At 44.8% G+C, this 17,291-nt stretch overlaps 1 protein-coding gene across 11 annotated transcripts in view; it reads left to right on the forward strand.

The window, feature by feature from the left end:
- GIGYF2 (GRB10 interacting GYF protein 2) overlaps nucleotides 1-17,291 on the forward strand; it is a 93,705-nt gene that overhangs the window by 4,716 nt on the left and 71,698 nt on the right. For all 11 annotated transcript variants that reach the window (XM_019542862.1, XM_019542863.1, XM_019542865.1 and 8 more), the window contains exons 3-4: nucleotides 5,947-6,042; nucleotides 15,197-15,305. In XM_019542862.1, the coding sequence (XP_019398407.1) occupies nucleotides 5,947-6,042; nucleotides 15,197-15,305 (205 nt within the window). The remainder of the gene's footprint in view (nucleotides 1-5,946; nucleotides 6,043-15,196; nucleotides 15,306-17,291) is intronic.

The following is a 17,291-nucleotide window of genomic DNA, read 5'->3' on the forward strand; positions in this document are numbered from 1 at the left end:
TGCCAGGGCCTGGGCTGTGATGCTTACCAGCTCCGTGAGTACCCTGGGGTGTAGATTATCAGGGCCGGCTGACTTGAACATCTTGAGAAGCTGGATACCTTCCTTCACAAGGTCATCATTAATGGAGGGCAGGGGATCTCCCTCACCCGGACCTGCCTGTCCCGTAGCAGGCATGGGCGTCCCATGGGACTGATGAAAGGCCGACACAAAGTACCCATTTAATAGGTTGGCTTTTTCCTGGGCGTCAGTTGTCAGTTGCCCCATCTGGTTCAGCAGGGGTCCAGTATTGCCCTTGCTTTTCCTCTGACTCCCTACGTATTTGAAAAAGGACTTTTTATTGTCCTTGATGCTCGAAGCTAGTTGGAGTTCAGTTGCAGCCTTGGCTTTCCTAGTTTGCTCCCTGCAGGACTGGACCAGTGCAGAATAATCCTCCTTGGAGGTGAATCCCATCTTCCATCCTTTGTAGGCCTTTCTTTTTAGCTTCAGGAGGTCTGCTAGGTCTCTGGAGAGCCAGGGGGGTTGCTGTGCCCTCTTGCTGCCTTTCCTCTGAGGTGGAATAGATTTAGCTTGTGCATTGAGGATTGCTTCCTTGAGAAGCAACCACCCTTCTTGAACTCCCCTCTCCCTGTGGTCATGGTCCCTTAGGGCCTGACTGACAAGCCTTCTGAACTTGTCAAAGTCAGCTTTTCTGAAGTCAAGGACTTCCGTGCTGCTGACTGACTTGCCAGCTTTACAGCAGATGGTGAAGGTGATCAGCTTGTGGTCGCTGTCTCCCAGCTTCCCATCAATCACTAGGTTGCCAATCAGGTCATCCCCAGTAGCCGGTACCAGGTCGAGCAGTGCTTTGCCTCTCGTTGGCCCATAGACTTCTTGAGTTAGGTAGAGGTCATCCACGCACGAGAGGAAGCTTTGCGACCGCTCAGATTTTGCTGAGTGATCCTCCCACGAGATGTCTGGGTAATTGAAATCACCCATGACAACCATGGTCCTGGAGCATGCGGCCTCAGCCAGTTCCCGGGAGAACTTCTGGTCAAGCTCAGGACTTTGGGTGGGAGGTCTGTAGTAGACTCCCACCGTTGTGTCCCCTGTGCCGAGTTCCCCATGAATTTTAACCCAGAGGGTCTCCAGTCGTCCACCCTGGTCGCCAATACCAGCTTGCAGGGCAGTGTAGCTTTCCTTAACATGAAGAGCTGCACCCCCGCCCCTTTTAGCTACACGATCCCTCCTGTACAGGATATAGCCGTCTATACCCGAGGTCCAGTCATGTGTGGAGTCCCACCAGGTCTCTGTTATCCCTATGACATTATAATTATTTGCATTGAGCAGGAGGACGAGCTCCTCTTGCTTATTCCCCAAGCTCCTGGCATTTGTGTACAGGCAGGCAAGTGTGCCCTTGGGGGCTCTTGCCTTGCCCACAGATTGTACCAGGGCTGGGGCAGGGGTGGGCTCCCTTAAGTGCCTTGGCCTGCTGGCTTTGCAAGGGTTGCTCAGTGGGCCAGCAGTGGCGGTAGTCCCCCCGTCCTCCAGTGGGCTTAGTTTAAAGCCCGGTGGAGCAGTTCAGCCAGTCTGGCTAAGAAGAGCCTCCTCCCCAGGTGAGAGAGATGGAGGCCATCTCTTCCCAGCAGCTCGCTGCCTCTCTTGCCAAAGAGCAGGCTGTGATCATGGAAGCCAAAGCCTTCCCGATGACACCAACCCCGCAGTCTTTGGTTGACTACGTGGATCCTCTTCTCCATCTTCGGCCCGTAGCCTGAGACTGGGAGGATCAACGAGAACACCACCTGTGCCCCCAGACCCTTTAGCCCCGCTCCCAAATCCCTGTAGCGCCTCATGACCTAGCTGGGGGTGCTCCGAGCCGTGTCATTGGTGCCCACATGAATAAGGAGCATAAGATAGTGGTCTGCGGGCTGGCGGAACTTTGGGATCTTCTCCACAATGTCCTGGATGCGGGCCCCTGGGAAGCAGCAGACTTCCCGAACTAAGGGGTCAGGGTGGCAGATTGTCTTGGGGAGAGCGGGGACAGTAGCTGCAGTTGACCCTGTGTTGCCTGTGGGAGCTGGCAACTCAGCAGGCTCTGCTGGAGCAGCAAGAGGTGTGTACCTGTTGCTAAGCTCTGGCGGGGCAGGGGTCTTGGTGTGGCCGGCCTTAGGGCCCTTGACCACCTTGGTCCATGCACCTGACTGGATGGAGTAGGAGGTCCTGGAGTCCTCCTTTGTGCTGGAGGGAGACAGTGGTCTACCCTCCGGCTCACAAGGGAGAAGGGCCTGGCAGTAGGAGTTGATCTCCTGCTTGCAGTCCCTGATGGCACGCAGTCTCTGGACTGTGGCCTGGAGTTCCTCCAGCTGGTGCGCCAGAGACCCCAAAAGGGAGCAGACCCCACAGGAGGAGGTGGCCATGCTCTGGCGCCCCAGAGCCTGAAAAAGGGAAAGGCAGCCCCTGCAGCCGAGAGCCAGGGGCTCCGTCTGCGTGGAGCCCAGAACCATGGAGTCCGTCTCGGTGACCATCACTGAGGTGCTGGGGGGTGGGCCACAGAGCCTGGGTGGACCCTCCGGGTGCAACGCGTGCCCATCCATGTCATGCCTCTAGTAGGCTGGCTACGGCTGGGACTGTCTACCCTGGGGGGTTCGCAGGCAGGATCTCGGGCCCTCCTGTGCAAACTCCGCACTAACTTGTGCGCTGGCAGGCAATCGCGCCTGTTTGCGCAGCCTGTTCACGCGGCTCCAGTCACGTGGCTCCCTGGGGAGCTGGGCAGAGTGGGGGCCTGGGCAGGGCTTGACCCGGCCCGGCTCGGCTCCACGTGGCCGCCTCCTCTCACTCAGTGAGGGGATAACCCCCTCCCACCACAGGCCACACTTGCCTCTGGCTGTGCTGGGGGTCATCGGGGGGCTCTGCGGCTGCTGGGGGGCTTCAGGGGAGCAGGGGCATGGCGGACTTTCACCCACATGTCTCTTACCACTCCAGAGCCTAACTGATGGACCCTGTGCATCAGGATGAATACAAACAAAGAGTGCTGCCCAGCTGTACAGCACACATGGTTTTTACTGGTCTCGGCATACAGGGACCCTAGGATTGAGCTGGACAGCGCATGTGATTTAAAAAATAATCCTGGCACATGCGGACCATGTGTGGGTTTTAAAGGTCTGGGGTACACTGAGCCTGAGATCAAAAAGGTGCTCTGCAATGTTAGGTTAAACCTTTCCCCGCATCTGCTTCCGGGGATTTGGTGGGGGAAGGAGGACATCTTGGGTCTAGGGAGTTGTTCTGCCCCTAGCCCAGTTGTGTAGGGGAGACCTCTGTTCCAGAATCTGGGGCTGCCCCATGCTGGATCCTGACACTTAGCTGAGAGTCAGGATCTGTCATGTGGCCAGTCCTAACTGGCTACATGTTCAATGCAAGTCCTGATACAAACAACCCACAAAGTTCTTGTACATTATATGAAGAATAATTTTGTGGTTTGTTTACTTTTATTATCAAGCCTTAAATTGATGTGAACTTGTGACTGGGTTACTATTTAAAGGGCATTTAACTTGTTAACCACACCTTAAATGTAATGTATGTCAGGTGCCTTGGAGAGAGACATCCTCATATCTTCATATACCAGCATATCCTTGAGGCATGAAAACTAGATCTTATGGCCTTGATTCAAGCTGCAGACTCTTTGTAGATTTCACTCATCAAAATCTCCTTTTCATATGGGGTGTACTTGAGCATTACAGGCACCTCAGCAGGCTCAGCCTCATACCTTGTAGGATGAAGGTCAGAGTCAGGAGGATCAGGAATAATATGTAGATCCTACAGTGCTGATACTAATCCAGTCATCCTCTCTGGATGAGGCTGTTAACCTTGCCCTATCATCCAGTGAGGTCTTTCAGAGTTTATTAAAGTGTATGACAGATCCAGTGGACATTTCTTTGGAAGTGTCCAAGGGAAGTTGCATGAATTGACACCTTGTGTCTCAGACCAGGTAGGTTTAGCTGTATTAATGAATGAGAAAATTCTAGATCCCTGTGTGAACCTGTGGCAAGTGCCAGCCTCCATTCTGGTGACTTATCCAAGATATGACTGTCCTTGCCAAGTCCATCCTGAAAAGTGCATATATTTTTACACCTGCAGATCAGGAGAAGATGGAATAGTCTGTTTCTTTCCTAACAAAAAGAACTTAGATTAAAACTTTGAGGAAGTTTCACTCTTCTGCCAGCCTCATGTTTCCACAATAAATTGCCACACTTTTGTAGGGGAAGAAGATAAGAGAATGGATATCAATTTCTCAGAAATTTGTTTGCCAAGCTATTGTTACAGACAGCTTGGAATGCTTCAGATATGGCTTCAAGTGCTATGACTTCTTTGCCATCTTCAGTTACAGTAGAAGTTAATAAGTAAAGGTACACTTTTTGAAGATCCATAACCTTTTGAATTCAAAGGTAAATGAAGTGTTATGGTCTTTGAATTATTCCACAGTGATTCTTTGACTGCTGTGCTGTTGCAATCCAGATCAGAGAAAGCAGGACAGACTTCCAAGCTCATTCAGGTGAAGAATTTCACATTTGGTTTAGCAGATTTCTGCTGCTCCCAAAAAGAGATGCCAACATTCAGCCCTTTTTGACTGTCATGTGTGGTACCTGGCTCCAAGTGGCAAGTTTGCTCGAACTGTTAAACTGTGCCCTGGCCTCCTTTGGCAAAACCTGTGCTTTTTCTTTTCAGGAAGTATGCACTGGATTTACAATCTAGTTCTGTCTGCACTCACATATCACATGCCCCAAAGGGAGACGCACCTTGTTTTGTGGAGGCAGAATGAAGGCAAAAAGACTTTTCCTTTGAACCAAAACAGTTTAGAAGTAATTTCTTTAAGACATGCACCCTAATTTTCCATGTGTGGGGGAGAAGATTCTGTTATGTTAATAAATAAGGTATTTGTGCTTTAGAAGGCAAGGTTTAGTTCAACTTTATAGTCCTCACTGACTCCTGATTCTAAAGCCAGTCACTCTTCAGTAACCCTTCTCATAAAACATTGAGGGAAGAGGTACTTTTATAAATCTGAAGTCAGTGAGTTGCCTCATACATTCAGGGGTTAGAAGGTTTAACTCCTAAAAACATAATATCTCATGCTAAACTTAAGGTGTCTCACCCAGTATATCCATTGCTTACTGTTTAAAATAGTGGCTCTAGTGTCCATAGTATTTTTCACAGAGCCTGTGTTGGCTTGCAGCCCTCTAACACCTGGATGCCTGCTTCCATATATCTATTCAGCTAGCACATACAAGCTACCTTTTTTCAGTAGGAAGTGTAATACAAGTGCAATGTTTAGACTTTGTGACGTGCAAAGTGTGTTTACCAAGTCTCTAGTGGTCTTGGCTGCTTGTCTGGGAAAGCAGGAGCTCCACAGTCAGCCAGGCCTCTCTCCTGAACTGATTCAAAGTAGATTCCTTCAGCAGGTAATCAGCTCAAAAAGAAAATCCTCAAATCTTATAACTTGAGAGATGTGAAGTAAACTATGAAAAGTCCACTTTAACTGCAACTTGGATAGCAGAGTGCATAGGAGTAGTCTGGGACTGAAAGGAGAGAGAACCAACCTCCTTCCCTTAGGTTCTGCACTACGGAGTCCTTTTCAAATGTCAGACACCAGTTAGGTTTTCAGTGAACACTGCCAGTTAACAGTATCAGGTATTGTGCAAGTGAGGTATAGGTACACCTGCCATTGAATCCACATGGGCAAAACATCTAAATACTAAATGTTTACAGTAAAATGACCATTCTTTTGCTTGAATGTGGTAATGATAGTTTCCCCAGATACATAAAGAAAATTTGGAAGGTGGATATTTAAAAATGAAAATCATTTACTTATTTGTGGAGATCAGAATTTGCATAATGGCATCCCTGGAATGTGTTTAACTGGGGTGCATTATTTCATTTGTAGCATAGCTCTTAACAGATTGTTTTTCTTTCCTCCAGATACCTTCAGATCTACTGGATAAGGAGTTTCTGCCTATTTTACAGGAGGAGCCCCTGCCACCACTGGCACTGGTACCATTTACAGAAGAAGAACAGGTTTGTATCTGTAAAGATGTAAAAAGTGAGCTGTTTTGATGAACTTGACCAGTCTGTGATTAGAGTTACAATGTTGGTAGGAGATAATAGGTTATAGTTCTCTCTCAAAACACGAAGGTGTTATAAGCTTAAATTCAATACTTGGAGGCTTGAGCAGTGAAATTCAGAAAGAACCCTGAGTGAGAACAAAGTCCAGGGTTTCAAGTTATTCCAGCCAATTGTTGCTACCCTCCCTGTCTTTGGCCAAAAGAATATTTAGTTAATCAGTGCAAGGTAGAATAGTTTCAGGAGGGGAGTTATGTGCCCCATCCCTGAATGCCCTGCATGAGTGGAGCATATTCACCCAGGAGGTGAGAGATGATGAAGCAGTGTAAACCTGCTAGAGGTTGGGACTAAACCTCAGCTGTCTGTGTACATCTTGAGTGAATACTCTAACCACTGAGCTATGAGGGGACCACCTCCAGCCATGCTTTTGTGGGGTCTAATTCTTAAGCACATTCTGAGGACTTCAACCAGAGTGCACTCTACAGATAAGGTGGTAGTGGAGAAACAACATCTTATAATATTAGACTGGACTAAGGGTTCTTTGTACAGCATTCTGCTTAACTGTTCTTAAGAGCCATGGGGCTCTTTAGCCTGGAAAAGCGCAGGCTTGGGGTGATCTGATGGCCACCTACAAGTTTATCGGGGTGACCACCAGTATCTGGGGGAACGTTTGTTCACCAGAGTGCCCCAAGGGATGACGAAGTCGAACAGACATAAACTACTACAAGACTGTTTCAGATTGGACATAAGGAAGAATTTCTTTACTGTCCAAGCCCCCAAGCTCTGGAACAGCTTGCCATCGGAGGTGGTTCAAGCACCTACATTGAACACCTTCAAGAGCAAACTGGATGCTTATCTTGCTGGGATTCTATGACCCCAGCTGACTTCCTGCCCTTTGGGCGGTGGGGCCTGGACTCAATAATCTTCCAAGGTCCCTTCCAGCCCTAATGTCTATGAAATTTATGAACAAGCATCTTCCAGATGATTTGGTAAATCCAAAATCATCGGAAACCTATAGAAATTGGCACCCAGTCTTTAGAGCTCACAATTCTCAGATCAGTAGAATAAATGCAAAGATTCGAATGCTAGCATAGCTTATTGTTGACAGCATTCACTACTAAAATGCTCCCCCTCTTGATATTATTGCTGCCTCAGCTCATTTGCCTGCTAAAACAGAAAATTAAGGTGTTCCTTTTCCTACTTCTTGATAACATCTTATTCCAATTTTTCCATCTAGGGCAGTCTTTCATAGCAGTTTATCGAAAAGATTGTTAAGCAGGTCTGGAGGATCCAGATCAATTTAAAAATCTTTAAAATCTTCAGTAATTTGTTTCAGAGATACTGCTCATGAGAGAGGCTCCTTGCTGCAGGGGTGTCAAATGAATGTTCCTGAGCCACTTTGCAGGCTGGACTGACACAGACCCCTGTAGAGAGGCTGTGGCTGCAGGTAGCACAAGGGGTCAGTCTGAAGTGCCACTTGCAGCCTGCATCCCACTTTCCTGGTGCTGTGTGCAGTACCAGGTGGAGCCTGCATGTTGTGGGCCTGGTGTGCCGTATGTCAGCCCCAGGTGCTGGTGCTTGCTGAACACAGCTTCTGGTGCTGGATTGGGCATGTGTGCTTTGTATGACACCCTGCCAATCAACCTAGCATGCTGGTTCTGGGTCCAGCAGAGTGCTACGTGGAGCATGCTCCCTGTGCTGGCTGCCTGTTCTCTGTGCAGCATATGCCAGCTCTGGTGCTTGCTGTGCTTACAGCTGGAGTGGATGTGGAGCATGCACTGGCTGCAGCACATGGGCTGGATCTGGTGCTGCACATGACACAGGGTCCAGGGCACAGGCTGCATGTGGTGGCCCAGACTGACCCCCCTCTGCTACCTGCAGTATACCCAACACGGGGTCTAACCCCCACGCTTTGTGCAGTATATGGGGCCAGGGACAGCCATAGGGTCTGTCCAGTGATCCATGGGCTGGATCCAGCCTGTGAGTTTGACACTCTGGCCTCACACATAGATCCCCTATTAAAGATGAGAGCTATATGTTTAGTGCCAGAGCCCTGTGGGGGTTCCCTGGTTGAAACTGAGTTGTATTGCATACTTGCTTTGTTTCTTCCCTCAAGTATATGCTGTTTGGTAATGATCTCTTCCTAGTCATGTCTTCGGTGCAATGGGTGCCATTTTTACCTCCAATTTGGTAGCCAATAGGATGAATCCAAAATAAAAATGTTAGATGTAGTCAGCTCAGCCATTAAGGGAGCCAAGAGTTTTAGCTTGCCTACTTCCGAAGCACGTTCTGCAAATTTAAGAAAAAGTAGTAGTTTTTTCATTTGTTTGTTTCTTTTGGGGCTTTTTTGTTTTTTAGGAGACCCAATTCAAAGTAAGGATGCTCTGTGCCAGGGTTGGGTAATTATTTGGGCTGGAGGGCCCCTTAATGAGTTTGGGTGAGATGTTGAGGACTGTGCAAATAAAAATAATGGTGTGTAGCAGCTATACTTAAAAAGTGTTATGGCATGTATAATATAAACTTTATACTATAGATGCCATAACCAGTTTTCCACACAACATCACTATATTTCCACACACAATTCCAGAAATAAGTTCCCAGTTTTACACACACACACACTCATTTCCACACATTTCCAGAAAAAGTTTCCAAATTACCACACAATTTTCCAAATATATTTCCATAAACATTTCCACAAAACAGTTCCCAAATTGCCACAGACAACCAGGTTGTCACAGTCTGTCACATTTCTCTCTCAAGCAGAATAGTCCTTCCTGTCTCAAACAAGCATCAAGTCATGGATGAACTTGACTATAAGAGGCCACAAAGGCACGGACTTATCTTTAATTTATGATAAATCAAAGCAACTGTCACTTGCCTCCTGGCAGAATTGGTTGTTAAATGCACCCTGGGGAATTATCCAATTATGAGCCTGCATAATTTTGCACATAAAAATGATGACCACCCATAATCATATAATATTGCATAATTTCCCAGGCTTTGCTAGTGAGTGGGGAGGGAGGCTTCTGCCTGCAGGATGTGGAGATTGGGTGTGGGGTTTATGGGTGGGTGTGGGCCTCCAGCCACGTGCACCCCTTGCCCCATAATGCACAGCCCCCACCGCCAGTGGCAGCAGCTGCAGGCAGCGGCCCCTTGGGGCATTCAGGACTGCAGCAGGCAGAGCTGCCAGTAGCACCTGGCTCTTGCTGAGTCCTGGGGCCTGGATGGGGCCGGGTTAGCTGGCTCGCTGGTGTGTGCCTTCAAACCAAACCAGATTGGCTCTGTGCTAGCACATGGGACTTGCAGCCTTGCAGGTGGGAGCTGCGTGCCATTGGTCCGGTACCATGCTTCTGCACGCAGTTTTCTGCTAGAGTGCTGGAAGCCCCATGTGGGGGCATGGAGCCAGCCCAGTAGTGTTGTTCCCACCTGTAGTGCTGGCCTGAAGGTGTGCACCAGTGGGCTGGGCCAGGCTAGCTCCGTGCTGCGACTGTGCTGGGCCAGGCTAGCTCCATGTATAGCCACTGGGGCCCAGCGTGCTGCCAGGGGGCTCTGCCTGCTGTAGCCGTGAGGACCCCAAGGGCCTGTTAACTGCAGCTGCTGGTGGTGGGGGCTGTGCATGGGGGGACGTGTGGTGGGGGGCCTGTACCTATCCATAATCCACCCCCCCCACCCACACCTGTCCACATATTCCCACCCCACATGCAGTATACAGGAGTAAGACTTTATTTTGATCTATTATGCAATCGCTTCAATATACAGTATGCAATCGCACAAAAATATTTTTTGAAATACAATTAAAGTATGTATAGTAGATGTTTGATTTAGTATATAATTTGGTTGTTACATAAATGCTGTAACAAACAGCTGATGCAGAGTGGAGCAACTCACTGTACAAACTTGTGCTCTCCAACCACAGGTGTTCTCTTTTGGAAGACAGACTGAAAGAGCTGGTCTTCCTTTATTTAACCTTGGAACCTCAATATATTTGTTAACTTAGTCTCTTTTTTTTTGTTCCGTATTATTGGTACTTTATTATTATTTTATTTATTTATTTGACTTATTGAGTTGGTATTTGGACAAGTATTGTACTGTGTGAAGAACCCAGTATAACTGTGCAATCATTTTGTTATGTTGTACACAAGGACTCTTAGCACTCCTTTGTTTAATTGATTTTGTTTTGAACTTGAACTTTGAAAAGAAATGAGCATCTAATTTTACTGAAGAAGAGAAAAGAGTAATTTTACTGAAAATTAGAAAACCTAATCTCAGTATAACAAGTCCTAACAGTTTTTATTTAGTTTTAAAAATCTTATTTCCTGGGTCACATTTTTATTTTTTGTTCATAGAATGGTAAAGCGCTAAAGATTTAGTGATAAAATGTGTTATATAGTTCTATAAATACAAAGTATCTGCATATATTTCTAAAGAAGTTTCAAATAGTGTTATATTTTGTTTAATTTGCAAAAAATAATTTTGCTTAATTTTGATTTTTTTTCTGCATATAATTTTGAATTTTTCTGTACATAATTTGCTGGGGTGTATTTAAAAAAGACTCAAAAGATGAACTAAAATGATTGTGTAAAGCAAGTAAAGGGTTCTGTACAGACCTGTTTAATTTGATGTTTTGGAGGAGGAGTCCTACCTCTTCCATGTATTATATCACTGTGCATTACCAATGCTTAAGTATTTGTTTGAAGAGAAAATGAAAAATATGTGTTTGCCTTAGTTTTACTTATTGCTGCCTTTTGCCTTGATCATGATCATACAGTAACACCAAAGACTCCAACCAAGTTTTCAGCTCCATTATATCAGTGGAGGTTACAAATACAGAAAGATTAGTTGTATTCCAAAGTGATTTCAGTTTAAATAGTGAACATAGAGAAATAGTTGAAGAAATGATTTGTGACTTGTAATTTCTCTGTATATAATTTTTCCATCTGCAAAATATATGATCTGTGATGGAAGAGTGCAAGTGTCAGTGAGGGTTGCAAAGTTGTCTTGCAGAGTCAGAACACCAAATAATTTATCTTTTATTACACAGTGTTGTTTCTTTCAAGAATGGAAAAAGCTTACTGCTGTTTAACCTCATTGTTAAAAATGTAACATCTTCTCATAGAGAAGGTCTAATGCATCCGTTCTTCAGAGAAAAGGATCTTCTTAAAGCTGGAGACATATATGTCTTTTGCTGTCCTCGTGAAAATATGTTCAGATTTCATTGCATAAAAAGAGGTTTTTAAAGTGTATGCTTTATAAAGACTCGTTACCTTTATAGTGTTTTAATGGAGTAGGATTTCCCCTGAAATTGCTTCTTTGAGCTGCTAGGGGTTGCTGTATTGCAGAGCAACAGAACTGAGAGTACAGAGGAACTTTTCCTATTCTTTCAATTCTCCCCCTGCTGGATCCCAGCTAGTGTAGAAGAAGAATCAGGATATGAGGTGGAGCATAATAGATATGTACGTGTTTGGAAGCCTGGGGCCACAGACAGGAACAAAATGGAGAGTTTGTGGGGGAACGTGCAGGGAAACATGCTGGGGAAAGAGGGACCAGGATTGACTATATTGCCCCGAACACTTATCTACAGAGTCAAGAACAGAGCACAGGATTCCTGAGTCCAAATGCGTAAGCTGTGTAACTTGCTGGCAGTCTGTCTGCCTCTGTATCTCCCTTAACGTGTGGCCTGCATAAAGCATAACACCGTACTGTTACCAGCTATTCTGTTAGCTTTACTGGTAGTACTCTTTCACTGGTATAAGTTTGTGACCCATATAAATGTTGGTACACTTCCATAGGATGGAATTTCTGCTTTCTTGTTAGTATTTAAGTAAAATTAGAAAATAAGGTGTTAGAATATTCAGGTTGCAAAGACAAGTGTTCACTTTTCATCTCAGAACTTGACAGAATTAAGGAATGCCTTAATTTCATGGTTACATAGTATGTTTTTATATAGGAAAAACTATGTATCAGTTGCCTAATGAAATTATTAGGCTAATTCCTGTGAGAGCCCTGCCTCATTTATTGCAGGATTTGAAAGATGCATCATGAAAGAGGCAAGGGACTACAGGAAGAATAAGAATTTTGTTGTGGCTAGGCCGGTAAATGTCATCTTGGGAAACTTGGTTCTGTCCCTTGCTGAGAGTTCTGATACAATGTGGGGCCTGTCACTTGACCTATGTTTTTTGACAAGAGAGTAATAACTCTGTAGTCCTAGCTTTTTGCCCCCAGTCAGGTACCAAGGGTCTGAATTGCAGAAATGCTGAATATTATCTTCAACTGAAATCAGTGGGAGCTGTGCTCTAAATACATAGAATTAAATAAAAAGCAAAGTATATTAGAAAATCTGGCTTTGAGCATTTGGGCACCCAAAATTGGTTGGCACATGACAATTTTGGTTTTAATTTTTTTGTCTCGATTCCTTCTGTTATCAATCCGTTTTACAACACCCCAAGAGGAATTAGGTGGTATGAACATCGGTTCATTAATGTTTGTAAAATACTAATGTCTTGGGCATCAGAAATTCCAGGAAAAAAACTAATAATTCTGTGTTTTAGTAAAGGTTTGGATGGCATGTGGTATCTTGAAGCATGGAGCCAAATTTTGAATGATAGAGATAAAAAGTGATATATAATAACTGTCCACTCAGTGGTTACTATCTATCTGATGCACTGCATGAAACAGAATGGTGGGAGGGGAAGTATGTGATCATGTTTGAGCTTATTCTGGAAAAAAAAACCTTTAACATCTGATTCATAGCTGCATAATCAAAGTTACTAGAATTGATTCAAAATTATTTATGTAGTGTACCAATTTCCTTTATACTTTAGTCATGTACGCAGCATATGAGATCTCATGACCACAGTACATATCTGTACATTGTGAAATCCTGGAGGGTCACAGACCAAATCCCCCTTCCCTCCCCCCACTCCTGCTTTTGAAGTTTTACTTTGGTAGTAGAAGAGGATACTATGCATTTAGAATGGACTTCTACATCCTTTTAATCTATGGTTACCACAGTTTGAATGTGTGCCCTGTGAGATAATTTGTGTTTAGCATACTTACCCTTTTTACTTATCCTAATGCGCATGAATTTCCCAGTTATGTCAGTGAACTGTATTGTCTAAACCAGCGGCAAACTTGTTGAGGATGCAATCCATCCCATGTTTCAGGTCATTGATAAAGATGTTGAAAAATACCAGCCCCTGGACCGACCCCTCGAGCCACTGGCTGGAGCATCAGGCTCAGAGGGTTGTAATCAGTTTTCTATCCACCTTACAGTCCATTCATCCAGCCCTTTGTACTTCCTTAGCCCTGCCTGTGAGTGTTTTTGGAGACTGTATCAAACACCTTGCTAAAGTCAAGGTGCATCTCATCCACTGTTTTCCCTGCATCCACGGAGCCAGTCACCTAATCATAGAAGGCAATCAGGTTGGTCAGGCATGACAAGCCCTTGGTAAATCCATGCTGGCTGTTATTAGTTACCTTCTCCAAGTGCTTTGAGATGGATTCCTTGCGTATCTGCTCCATGATTCTCCAGGAACTGAGGTGAGGCCAACTGGTCTGTAGTTTCCTGGATCCACTTTTTTTTCCCCCTTTCTTAAATATGGGCATTATATTTGCCCTTTCCCTATCATCCAGGACCTCTCCTGATCACCTTGAGTTCTCAAAGATGATGGCCAGTGGCTCTGCAGTCTTATCAGACAACTTTCTCAGCACCCTCAGGTACATCCCATCTGGCCCCATGGACTTGTATATGTCCAGTTTTCTAAATAGTCCCTAACCTGTTCTTTCGCCAGCTGCCTGTTCTTTTGCCATGCTGCTTTTGGCAGCAGTTTAACGTTAGATAATGTTTTTAATGAAGTCCTCATTTAACCATCATTTTAATTTTGTTGAAAGAAAACATAGTTTTGGTTTAAAAATGAACATATTAGAAGCAGTATTTAGTAGACTCATGCTAGTTATTTGTAACATGGCCAAATGGATTTAAAGCTCTTGAAGTTGCAGTGTTAGAAATTCAAGCTAATGTATCATTGCCTTCTGAAATTAAGAACTGCAGGTAAATTCCTCTTTTGCTTGGAATATACATTTAAATCATACATCCCATTGTAGAATGTCCTTTACTGCCATGAGTCTGTCTCAGTTTGTCTACTGCAATAGTTCTCAGTCTTTTTAGATTTGAGGCATCCCTGGAAAGACTTGAGGTACCTCTTGGCAAATGCCAGTTGTTAGTTTTCACTTTGTTTTTGCCTACAGAAAAATAATAGAGCAGTTTCTCTGTTGCCAAGAAGTTGGAAGGCCCATAACTATAGATTTCTGTTGAAACCTCTAGGTGTATCTTGGGAATCATTTTTGTAAGTCTAATGGTGCTGCTGCTATTTTGTGGCACCCCACAGCACCCTTGAAAGCATCTTAAGGTATCCCAGGGTGCCATGGTACCCGGGTTAAGAGTCATTGGTTTGCTGCTTCCTTTCCCCCTCTCTCCGTTACTTTATCAGATACCACTGTCTTTGCTCTAGAACAGTGAAGACCAATGTTTTTGGCTGGTGTGCTACTCTGATCCCCTTCCAGGCATGATCTGTTGCTATATTTTTGCTCCCAGCTCTGTGTTCCCTGCCAGATCTCTGCTCTGTTTTCTGCTCCATACCTAACTTGCTGCTTTGCCTTTTGCTTCTTTCCTGTCTGCTGCTGTGTTTCCTGTCCCCTTCCTGATCTGCTGTGTGTCACACATGGGCTGCCCTTGGCACCATGCTGCAGGTTGGTGCATGCCTGCTCTGCAAAGACCTATATATAGGCATGCATTTCTGCTTCCAGGAGGGTGACAGTTAAAGGCAAAAGTTTGTCATCTTCACTTTGCTTGGAAAAAAGCAACAATAGGAGAACTATAAGTAGAGGCGGGGGAGGAGTGATGCTGAAAAAAGGTTTAATGGGATCCTTCAGTCGGTTGTCCATATATTTTAAGCAGCTTTTTCCTATTTCCCACTTGCAGAGAATATAATATGTACATAGCAGAAAATCATGTTAGTTTGCTTTGTCTTCTGAAATGTTGAAAAAAGTAAGATTGCTTTAAAAAAAAATAAAAAAAATCTCACCTTGGCTTGTCTCCTCTTCTTGGCAGAGAAATTTCTCCATGTCTGTAAACAGTGCTGCTGTCCTGCGATTGACGGGGCGCGGAGGAGGAACGGTGGTAGGGGCTCCTCGAGGTCGAAGTTCCTCTAGAGGTCGAGGTGAGCTGTTTTCTAAGTGGTAATAATACAGCAGAGGGGGAGATCTGTTTTTTGTGAGAGACTGCCAACTTTTCATTAGATAACATGAATAGAGAAACTGTCACTATACAGCTAGATAAAGTTGATAAATTACTGTACCAGGCAGCATTTCCTTTTAAGAATGTTAACATGGGAGGTTTTGACACAGAGCTGAAGCTAGTGTGGGAGAAAAAGGATTGCCACATTACCACATTACTAGAAATGCTTGTTATGTACGTACCTGGTTCCTCCTCTATGTGCGTTTTTTGTTAAATATTAATTTTGATTATAAGCCAGTGATGGAAAGCAAGGTGAAAAGAAGTTTTCAAGTAGGGGGGTGAAATTCTTGGTTCAAAGCACTAGGAAGAATATACAGGCATATGAGATGGTATTAGAAAAGATGCAGAGCTGGAGATAGGAGAATCATTAGTTAATGAATGTAAAATATAAATGTTGAAAGGGCTGGTGCCCTTTTTATCTGCTTTTCTGAGTGACATCTGGTAACTAAAAGAGACTAGTGAAGGTGCATAGTTTTGTCTCTGGCCATTCACTAAAACTCAATATTCATTGTTTTTTGTACTTGTTTATGCTTTAGTGTTCATTTAAAACAAAGGAAAGTAGTCGGACATTGCTGTTAGACTTGGTAAGGTGTAGATCCTGAATTACTTGAACCTGCTGTTGAAAATTACAAGATTTTATGTTAACAGTATCTTTCGATATCAGCTGCTCTAAACACATTCAAGATAAAACCATTTTTAAATTCAGATGCTGTTTTCCAAAGGTAATATTCTAAAAGATGGAGATTAGAAATATCTTTTTAGTCACGTTCTATATACCCTCAAGTGCTGGGTGACCCTTCTGACTAGTGTTCTGTACAGGCTTATTTAAAATTTGACAGTGTTTCTCTTGGGCAAGTTGCTGCTCTCCCGGTAGAAACCATGAAGTTATAGATGTTGAGGATTTTTTTCCCAGAGCAAAAATAGCTGTTCTAGGTGAAAAATTACCACCAGGGTTAAATCAGTGCTTGGAGAGTTTCTCTTGGGAGAGTGAATGTTTTGTGCACATTCTCTTCTAGGAGAAGTCACAAAACAGTCCTCCAGCAGTCACTGGTGCTTTGTACCCACCCTGCCCCCAGCCTCTGCTCCTAGGGAGACAGTGTGTTCTTTGATGGAGTCTACTGCTGTAGCTGAGGAGGAAGGAGAACAGGCCCCATTCAGCTGAAGGGAGACCCATTAACTTTCTTGGAAAGCAATCCTCCAAGTTACTCATGTCTACCAGGAGTTCTTCCTCATTTAACTATAATGGTCCCTCCTAATTATAATTTTCCATTAACTCCCCAGATCCACTCCTTCTTTTGTTTACTCCTTTCACATAGAATCATAGAAAATCACATATTGGTATACTGCCTTCCTTTGCCCCTCCTTACTGGCTACTTAGTTGATATGTATGTATTTAGGTTTCTTGCTGGCTGTCAGGTTCTGTTGACCTGCAGAAGTATTTGGGGAACCAAGGACCGTAGGGGAGCACCAGTAGAGATTTTTCTTGGCCAGTTATTCACCAGGCATATTATCTGATAGCCAGTTTACAGGAGCACAGCCAGGTAGTGTGGAGAGTAGCTCCCTGCAGGTAAGTCTGGGGAGGGGAAGGGGGTGCAGATTGAAGCCCCCATGGTGAGGGAGGAACTGGGGCACAGGCTGGAGCTGGAACTGGGAGTACTGCCCAGCCAGGGTGGTGAATGGAATGCTAGGGCCAGGATGGGGGAACTAAAGCTCATCAAATGAGCTTTAGTTCAGGTACTGCCATCACCATTTTTAAGTGTGGGGATGCTTTCAGGAGCCGAGTAGGACGAGGGTGGAGGTAGGCTGCCTGCTGCAGGCTTGGGACTTTCTATGCTATCTTTGTCCTGAGAGCCATGCACTAGCCATGCCACATCCCCTGCACACCTGGTGGCAGGAGTCACAACTTGCT

Source organism: Crocodylus porosus, unplaced genomic scaffold, assembly GCF_001723895.1.
Source record: "Crocodylus porosus isolate Cpor-Errol unplaced genomic scaffold, CroPor_comp1, whole genome shotgun sequence".
NCBI lineage: Eukaryota > Metazoa > Chordata > Crocodylia > Crocodylidae > Crocodylus > Crocodylus porosus.